Source organism: Poecilia formosa, unplaced genomic scaffold (genome assembly GCF_000485575.1).
Source record: "Poecilia formosa unplaced genomic scaffold, Poecilia_formosa-5.1.2 Scaffold341, whole genome shotgun sequence".
Taxonomy (NCBI): Eukaryota; Metazoa; Chordata; class Actinopteri; order Cyprinodontiformes; family Poeciliidae; genus Poecilia; species Poecilia formosa.
The window spans coordinates 304611-314508 of NW_006800280.1; the positions used below are offsets into that span (position 1 = coordinate 304611).

At 37.4% G+C, this 9898-nt stretch overlaps 1 protein-coding gene across 3 annotated transcripts; it reads right to left on the reverse strand.

Annotated features, from left to right (window-relative positions):
• Positions 1 to 513: 513 nt before the first annotated feature.
• Positions 514 to 8261, reverse strand: LOC103153176 (complement C1q-like protein 3). Of its 3 annotated transcripts, none has more exons than XM_016661751.1 (3): positions 8031 to 8261; positions 5063 to 5191; positions 514 to 1423 (listed from the first exon to the last, which is right to left on the reverse strand). In XM_016661751.1, the coding sequence occupies exons 1-3, from the start codon at positions 8242 to 8244 to the stop codon at positions 1143 to 1145; spliced, it is 624 nt and encodes a 207-aa protein (XP_016517237.1). In that variant the 5' UTR covers positions 8245 to 8261; the 3' UTR covers positions 514 to 1142. The 3 variants fall into 3 exon arrangements, with proteins under 3 accessions (XP_016517237.1, XP_016517238.1, XP_007574054.1); XM_016661752.1 differs by lacking the exons at positions 514 to 1423; positions 5063 to 5191 and adding exons at positions 5409 to 7064; positions 7690 to 7815; XM_007573992.2 differs by lacking the exons at positions 514 to 1423; positions 5063 to 5191 and adding exons at positions 5409 to 7064; positions 7690 to 7818.
• Positions 8262 to 9898: the final 1637 nt, after the last annotated feature.

A 9898-nucleotide genomic window follows, 5' to 3' on the forward strand; every position in this document is an offset into this window, starting at 1 on the left:
AAGACAAACAATCTGATCCGGAAGGCAGGCGCTACATGTGAGAATGGGCTGTACATGAACTGACAGCATCTCACACCACTTAATGCTTTGGACATTTTATTGTTGATGTTTTCTACCGCAGCACTTTCAATAAAATTATTGAAATTTTATTGAAAATTTCAATAATTTTCAATAAAATTATTGAAAACATTTGAATCATTTGTCAATAATTCAAATGTTGTTGACAGACTGAACTCCATTGTTACACATCTTGAAAACTTTAATGTTCACTTATAGTTAAAAATATAATTAGAAAAAAAGCAAAGGTCAGTCATTTCTAAAAATATAATGAAGCTACATAAAAGGAGTTGCTAATTGGGGGGAGGGCGAATAACAGTACACATACAGATGATGTCAAAAAACATTAAAGTAGGTTAAGAGTTTTTGTTAGCTATGCACAAACTTATTAGGCTGTTTAATCAGGAACTTTATTACTAAATGAAACCCATTATATGAACTAGTTACACACAGATGGATGTTTGAAAGACTTTATTTCTCTTAATTATGATTTCCCATGTAGAGTTAATGAAAACATTGCATTTACAATTAGAATATTACATCAAACCAATGAAAAACATGTTTATACTGAAATGTTGTCTTGTTAAAAAGATAAGTATTAAAGGCTTAAAGGTTTTCAAATTTTAAAACATAATTTTAATCTGACAAGGACCCTCATTGAAATGAATATTTTCTTATATTGACTATGACTGTAAATTCTGATCAGATCAATTCAAGGTTTATTAAATCCATTTTGCCATTTATACACAGATTAAAACACACCATACAAACCGTAATGTCCCCTCAGAGATTTATATTTATAATTGTAAAATTCTGGACAAATCTGGAATTGCATCATTTAATTTTTTTAATGCTTTTCTGAATAACTTGTTGCATGTGTGTATACTTTCTTTTTCCATTTGTACCTCTGATGCTTTAGTTAGCAAAACTCTTTTCTGTCAAGTCGCTGACATTCATGTAATGTGGAAGTAAGTTAACTTAATTATAATTTACAATAGATTAGCGAATCAAACTGAAAAACACTAACCATGGTCAGTGTCTGGTCAGTAGTTTTAAGCCATTCAAATGGTCACATCGATGTTTTTTCAGACTTGATGCAGAAGAAAACCACTGAAAGTAGTTGTGTAGCTACCTCCAAAAACATGTGTGTTTGGCTGCAGCTGGACGTAGACCTGGTCTCTCTGCTGCAGCTCCACGAAGGCAGCATTGCCTCCATTATCAGCCCCATCATTCAGTGTCTTGTGATCAGAGCACTCCAGAATACGCTCACTGTTCTTCATGAGGAACAGACGCACTATACGTCCTCCACCAGCATGAAAGAAGAAGGAGAAGTAGTACATGCCTCTAACAGGCGCAACAAAGATACCTGTGGAAACATTGAGTCAAATAAATTCTGTTGCCTTGTCAAAAACTCAATAATATTGACGCATGTTCCACAAATGAAGTTGATGTGTTGACTTATGTTTGGGAGCAGGCCACGCCCAAACCACACCTCTCATTTTCCACTCACCCTGTTTATACTCTGCTCACCCATTCATCTCAGTCTGTTAGGTTTCGTTAACCCCACCCTCCCTTACCCTCTACCTTTTTCATCTCATCCCTCTTCATTCATAACCATGGTTTGCTTCTTTTTGCTGCAGGTTTCGTCTGCGGTGTCTTATGTGGGCTTGGGAAAAAAATGAGAAGAACCGTTTCCCAAAGACCATACCCCCACACTGAGTCTTCACCTCCCAAGCCCTCCAGCATTCTCCACAGATAACAAAGTCATAATCATTCATCCTTTCATTCCCTCATCCCTTGATCCCTTCATCAATAAATCTTTAAACCTATATCTTTGTGGTGTGGTCCTTGCTAGTGAAACATAAATTAAACTCCTAGTCTTATGTTATATACTGCCTTTCATTTCCTGAAATACTGTCGTAATATGGACTATTTCATATCATGACAAGAATATATATCACAACATACATAAATCTTATATTTAGACGTATCTTATATGTAGTGATATTATTGATCTATGTCACTCTATAGAACAATAGTTTTATTGTAAAGAAATAACAGAACAAAAGGACAAAGCCGATTCTAAGTCAAATGCACGGGTGACATTCAAAGTTTTATAGAGCTGCTGTAATTAATTTCAGTCCTCATGTTGTAAACCGTACCGTGTTTACATGGATATGAAAAACTGAACTGAAAACCTAAAGATAAATGCAGGGTTTCCTCCAGTGTCTAATAAACCTGGCGGCCATCCATGACTTACTAGCCCACCTGCCAGGCCAAGTGTTGCTTGTTTTTGTTATTAGAAAAATTAATAATCCATTTTTTTTTTTTTTTTTTTTAATCTGGTTGCTCAGAGCAACATTACATTTGTTGCTCTGAGCATTTCACTGGTGGAGCAAATTTATTCCTAAAAGATAAGTTTATTGTTGATGCATTTAAAGCCGGGAGAGTGGGCCAATCACGCCACTGGTGCCTCTGTGCGTTGCATCGCGCGCTGCCGCTGCTTTAGCTCTGAAGTTACCTCAGGGAGGATCGCGTGCACCTCCTTTCACTCAAGCTTGACACAGGCTGACTTGTATGGATATTTACATCAACCCCCTGTGAGGAATACTACTATTACTACTACTACTACTAATAATAATAATAATATAATAATAATACTTTATTGATCCCCTAAAGGGGGCAAATTTAGTTTGTCCCAGCATTGCACACAATAACAATAATAAACAATGAGTATATAATGATAGTCACATAGACATACATATTGCCCAGTACATTAAATATAATTAAAATTTAAAACACACAGCTCTAGAGACTATGTATGAATTATACAGTCTGATAGCCTCGGGCAGAAAAGACTTGATGTAGCGTTCTTTAGCTCATCTGGGCTGCAGTAATCTTTGGCCATGGCTGCTCCTCAGGCTGTCCACCAGGCTGTAGAGGGGATGGAAGGGGCTGGGCTACCCCAGATAGCTCTGATCTTCTTCAGCCTTCTGTCTCTCATCACCTCTTCCAGTGGAGCCAGCTCGATCCCTACAACTGACTCAGCCTTTCTATCAGTTTGTTAAGTCTGTTTCACCTTCATTGCAGCACCCTCAGCACACCACTGGATTGAAGATGGAACTAGCCACTGATGACTGATAGAACATGAAGAGCATCCTACTGCAGATGTTGAAAGATCTGAGCTTCCATATAAAAAACAGAGTCTGCTCATGGGCTTTTTGCAGAGCCCATCAGTGTTGGTAGTCCACTGTAGCTTCATGTCTGATGTAACACCAATTGAACCTGAAAGGTGATTGAACCTGCTCCATATCTGCCCCAGAGATGGAGATTGGGAGCAAATGTATGTTCTTGTTGCAGAAACTGACAACTATTTCCTTGGTCTTGTTTACATTAAGCAGAAGTTGGTTTTCTCCGCACCATGTCACAAAATTATCCACCAATGTCCTGAACTCCACCTCCTGTCCCCCTTCCACACGCCCCATGATAGCCGTGTCATCTGAGTACTTTTGCAGACGGCACAGTTTGGAACAGTGTTTAAAGACCGCAGTAGGTGGTGAATAGAAAGAGAGACAGAATATTATGATTCTTTGGAGAACTCTACATCAAGGTAAAACCCACCGTCTTAGCTCTGGTTCCGCAGCTCAATGTGAACCGCAGCAATAACTAGTAGTTGTGCTTTCAGAGGTGCGGGTTAAGGGAGCGGTGAGAATTATTTATCTTTGTAAACAAAGAATTATATGCGTCAGGGACGGAGCTACAAGGGGGAAAGGGGGCAGCTGCCTCCTGACCCGGGTCTTGGGGGGGCCGGGAGGAAGGAAGAGTTTCAATTCGTCTTACCGTCTGATTACAGACGGAGAAAGTGGGCCCTCTCCTTCAACAGGCTGCCCAGCCTGTGGCTCTGTCCTCCCTGTATAGTTCCACTTCCAGTTGGTCGGCCGGTAAGGAGCTTTCATGCTCTCCTCATAGTCGCTCATGGTTTTATATTATATTATTATTTTTAATATTATTTTTCCGGTTACATGATGCGTCAAACCATATCAAATGCTTTGTCCACTTAGTCAGACAGAGTTAATGAGCGCGGAGATCTGAAAAACTCATCCCACAAACTTGACCAACCAAAATAGTTTTTGTGATGCTTATTTAAAAACTCAACAGACACGAAATGCAAGAGCTACTAAAGCTACATTAGCAGCATTGAATTAAATTTCCCGTTTGTTGCGCATCTCTGCGCAGTGCAGCGGATTTAACTCATCATGCAGGGCCGGTCCAAGGCTGTATGGGGCCTTGAGCAGAATTTGACTTAGGGGCCCATCTTGCTGCTAAAACCATCAGTACCTCTGACAGCTTCTGTGTCAGATTTAATCTGGGGGGATGGGGGAGTAGTTTAAACTCATAGCATCAGATTGTTGCTATAGAAACAAACATCAATCTGTGAAGAATGTTCTTTGAAGTTTTACAACTTGCTAGCTCCTTAAAATCTTACATTTAAATGTTAACCAATTTAAATCTTTTAATGTATGTATGTTGAAGCCATTAAATCAAATTTAGCAGCATTGATCATCTCAATAAACAAAAGTTACATTTATGTATCTGTGGTCTGTGTTCAAATATTAGCATTTATGGGCCCCTGAAGCCCTGGGAAGCCTGATGGAGCCGCTGACTTAATTTGGGTTAAACAGAAGTGTAAATAATTAATATACATTTAACTGTATTTTTTGATTTGTTGTTTTTAAGAATAGTTGTGGGTTTAAATATTGTGTCACTAGCAATGTTTTCCTGTAACATATAATTACCCAGATTTTACATTTTCTGCCTGCTTAACTTCTTTTAAAACAAAAACACATTGGACCGCGTCGGCCCCCCGACCACAGGGGTTAGCAAGTTTTCTGGGGGAAACCATGAAATGCTCCTTAAAACACAGAAATGATTAATCTCTTTTAGACGTAATTCTTAGAACAGCAAACTAAATCTAGTTTTTATTGAAAATAACAACTCAACTTACCTGTGTTCTGGTTGTAGGCGTTGCCCACATTTGTTATTACTCTTGTGTAGATTAAGGTTGTGGGTGTGTTAAAGGGTCCAATGGCTGCATTCCCAAGTATACCAGCACTGAAAACCACCTTCAATGCTTCTAGATAAAATGTAAATCAAAAATGGTTTGATCAGTTTCACAACCCTCAGTGAACTGCTAAAACATTAAAAATAATAATAATAAAAAGTTTTACCTTTCTGTTTAAGCACCAGGACGTGGCTTTCAGTCTCTTTCAGCTTTGCTTCCAAGGTTTTTCCTTTCTCTTCAAGCACCACAACATGTCTTTCGGAGTCATTCAGCTTTGTTTCNATCAAATAAAGTTATGTCAGTATTATCACAACATTTCAACTGTTACAATGAAAACTATTGTTGTCTGCAACTGGTACAAAAAACAATTGACCCCGTTGTCATCATCTCACTGAAAAAGGTACAGGATGTCACAAGGGAACTTTGAACTACATCTAAAGCTGTGCTGGGCTGACTTTATTAAGCCGACATTTAAATGGTCTCAGATCGACAAGGAGAAAACCTCTGCTGACCAAAAGGTTTACAAAGGTCTGTCCAAAATTTCCAAACCAATATCTACATGATCCGTAGGGCCTTTGAGAAAATATCATCTGTGGAATTACAAGAGTACAGAAGACTATTAAATATTTGCTTTCAGCCATTTAATTTAGTTTTCTTTAAACAAAGTGTTTTGCATGTAGTTTTTATTCTCCGCCACTAGGTGGCTGCTCGATCCCGTTGATACACAGTTCTGAACATTGTGTAGTTCAGACATTGTTTACTAGGCCGTCTCAGCTGTGTGTGTTCATTGGAAGTGAGTAATACTGTCGGTACTTGACCTTTGTTTTTTTAAATGCCTAGGAGTGATGATGGGCCTTTTTGGGTGTGTGACACATTTCCCAAACTGTCTCGACTCTGTGTTGTAACTGTGTGACTTGCAGTGACATCTTCTGGATTTAAAAAGTCATTGCCGGTTTATTTATCTTTGTAGAAACCAAACACAAACTCGCATGTATTCCCCCACTGGCACTGAGATATTTGTATGGAGGAACATAAGTACCTAATTATCAACAGTGATGTAAATGTCATTGGCGGTTAAAGAAAGTGATGATTGACAACTAATGACACTAAGGTGGGTAGAACCTGGTATGGATCTAAAGGTTCATCTATTCATATTCCAGTTGGTTCAGGTTGGTATGGTAAAGCTTTTCCATCAATAAATAAAAATCACATGAAAAGTAAAATTTTTATTGACTACAACTGTAATTTCTACTCAGATCAATTCAAGCTTTATTGACAGACTTAAATTCATTTATACACAGATTAAAACAAACCATGGAAACCATAATGCCCCCTCAGAGATTTACATTTATAATTGTAAAATTAACAAAAAACTGGGATTGCATCAATTCAAACATTTTTATGCTTTTCTGAAGGACTTGTTGCATCAAGATACATTTTCTTTTTCCATTTATACCTTTTATGCTTTTGTTAGCAAAACTCTTTCCTGCAGAGACGCTGACGTCTCAGAGTGACGTTCATGTAATGTGGAAGAAAGTTTTGCTGGATCATTTCAACTTAATTATAATCTACAACGGATTAGCGAATCAAACTGAAAAACACTAACCATGGTCAGTCTCTGGTCAGTAGTTTTAAGCCATTCAAATGATCACATCGATGTTTTTTCAGACTTGATGCAGAAGAAAACCACTAAAAGTAGTTGTGTGGCTACCTCCAAAAACATGTGTTTCTGGATGCAGCTGGACGTAGACCTGGTCTCCCTGCTGCAGCTCCACGAAGGCAGCATTGCCTCCGTTATCAGCCCCATCATTCAGTGTCTTGTGATCAGAGCTCTCCAGAACATGCTCATTGTTCTTCATGAGGAACAGACGCACTTTATGTCCTCCACCAGCATGATAGAAGAAGGAGAAGTAGTACATGCCTCCAACAGGCGCAACAAAGATACCTGTGGAAAAGTTGAGTCAAATAAATTCTGTTGCTTTGTGAAAAACTCTGACTTTATATTGAACCATGTTCCAAAAACATAAATTAAACTCCAGATTTTATATTACATACTGAAATAGTGCTGGGTGATATGGAAAAACATCATGTATCATGATATGGACTTTTTCATATCACGATATGCCACATTTTAGTAGATTTTGAGCTATTCTCAAAAAAATCTGACAAAATATAATTGCTTGCTTTTTTCCTACTGTATTTAAGTGACATATGACTTCACTGTCACAAATTAGATAAATACATTTTAGTGGAGCAATACATTTGTATCATACATCTTATATTTAATGATACTATTGATCTGTTTCACTCTACAGATCAATAGTTTTATTGTAAAGAATAGCAGAGAACAGAAGGATAAAGGCGAATCTAAGTCAATTACAGGGTCGACATTCAAAGTGTTAAAGAGCCGCTTTTATTAACTTCAGTCCTCGTGGCTTAACATGGACATGAAAAATAAGACTATTAATAAATGCTCCTTAAAAACACAGAAATGCTTAATCCTTTTTATATGTCATACTTAGAACAGCAAATTAAATGTAGTTTTTATTGAAAAGAACAAATCGACTTACCTGTGTTCTGGTTGTAGGCGTTGCCCAAATTCGTTATTACTCTTGTATAGATTAAGGTTCTGGGTGTGCTAAAGGGTCCAATGGCTGCATTCCCAAGTATACCAGCACTGAAAACCACCTTCAATGCTTCTAGATAAAATATAAATGAAAAATGGTTTGATCAGTTTCATAAACATCAGTGAAACTGCTAAACCAGAATAAAAAAAATTATTTACCTTTCTGTTTAAGCACCAGAACGTGGCTTTCAGTCTCTTTCAGCTTTGTTTCCAAGGTTTTTCCTTTCTCTTTAAGCACCACAACATGTCTTTCGGAGTCATTCAGCTTTGTTTCCAAGGCTTCACCTTTCTGTTTAAGCACCAGAACCTGGCTTTCAGTCTCTTTCAGATTGGTTTCCACAGATTCTAGTTTAGCTTTCATGGCTGCAAACTCTTTGAGGAACTTACACATATCAGGAAAGCATGACCCGGTTTCAGTAGTGACTTCTGTTTCAGGTAAACCTTCCTGGCCCAAAGTTAAACCACAGAAGCTCAGTAACAACCACAGTGTGAAATTCATCCTGGTTCTCTAATGCTCCATCCAACTTGATGCTGTTTCTATGATTCTTCAGGATTAATAGTTAACATGTTGCGTTTGCTCTGTTTGCCTTTTCAGTGCTTTTGAGGTGTTGAAATATCGCTTGTAAATCAGTGTTAGTACTAAGCTTTCATAGTTAGTAGACATAGAAATGCACATAATCATAATGAAGAAAATTGTATGCTTCAATTAATAGTAAAATCCAGAATGTAACTTAAAGTACACAGTAAAGGGTTTATAAAGATAAAGCTGTCTGTTGTACAACAATGTTTGATTTTACTATGATTGAATATTAAAATGTTTAATAGGTAATCATTAACAAAGTCAGTCATTTTGATCAATATTACCAAGTCTGGACAGCGCCTGATTATCAGGAAATTAATAGCCAAGCAAGTTTTAATCTCTCAGGTATTGTTTTATAAATACCAGTGTAGTGATGTGTGTTATTTTAGAACAATAGATTATTAGCAAAACATACAGAATAAAAACAAACAACTTTTCAACTAGAAGTTCAAAGATACCGATCCTTGAAGACTGGCGTCGAAGACACTTGTCCATAGAAATAATACTTTTCAAAAGCTCCACATTTCTGTTTAAAATTGTCTTGATCTCGTTTGCGTTGGAGAGGAGCTGCACAACTCGGATCCAGGATGAGGAAGTTTACTACTCAAACTGTGATCAGGATCAAACAACATACACAGTAAAAATGCCAGTGTTGAATTAACACCCAAGAGTGTCTATATGTGTCCAAGTCAGGAGGTGTTAAAGTAACACTTTTGAAAGTGTTAAAAGATTGACACCCATTTTTTTTTTTTTTTTTTGTTAAATTAACATTGGTCTATAATACTGAAATGGGTTTAAGAAAAGTTATAATAAATTCAAATGAGTGTCAAGGACCCAGTGAACACAGAGAACAACAGGGGAGTTCAAATACACACAGGAACAATAAGGGAACTCGACACAGCCGGGTACAATCGAAGTAAGATGTGACAACGCAGAGACTAATTAACCAATAAACGGTAAAATATGACACAAGAGGACCGAATTAAACAACCTATACTAGAAAATCATAATCCTCACAAATATATCCTTAAGGTGACTTTGGCTGGCATCATGCTTGATGTTCCTCAGCATCACACGGTCGGTGATGCTGCCATTAAAATGCTTTCTGTGACCCTTTGCTCTCATTGTAAAATCTTTTGCCAAATTGTTCAAAACAAAGAAGCTTAAGCCATATGTTTAGGTTAAGGACTGCATGGGATGAGGCATTATTTGTTTGTTTTTGCTTTGTTTCATGGTTTTATCCAGTGCCCCCATGAAAAACTAACTGGTAATTTTGGTCTAAACAGCCACTGTTGCAGGTCATAATCCTGATGTCATCCATTCATCGTTTGTCTATGTCGTTTATTCTATAATCTTGATGCGCATACCTTTATTTATTATAGTTTTGCTTACTTTGAGGATTTACATATAAGTAAGTTTTTTTTTAAATGTGCAAAAGATTCAGGCCAGTGAAGTATTAGATGTTGGCCTTCAGCACATCTGTATTGTTGGGTCTGGTTTCTCTCATCCTCCTCTCACGAGGGTCTCAAAATAATGAGTTCATCAGCAGGGCTCTGGAGAACTTGACTTTTTA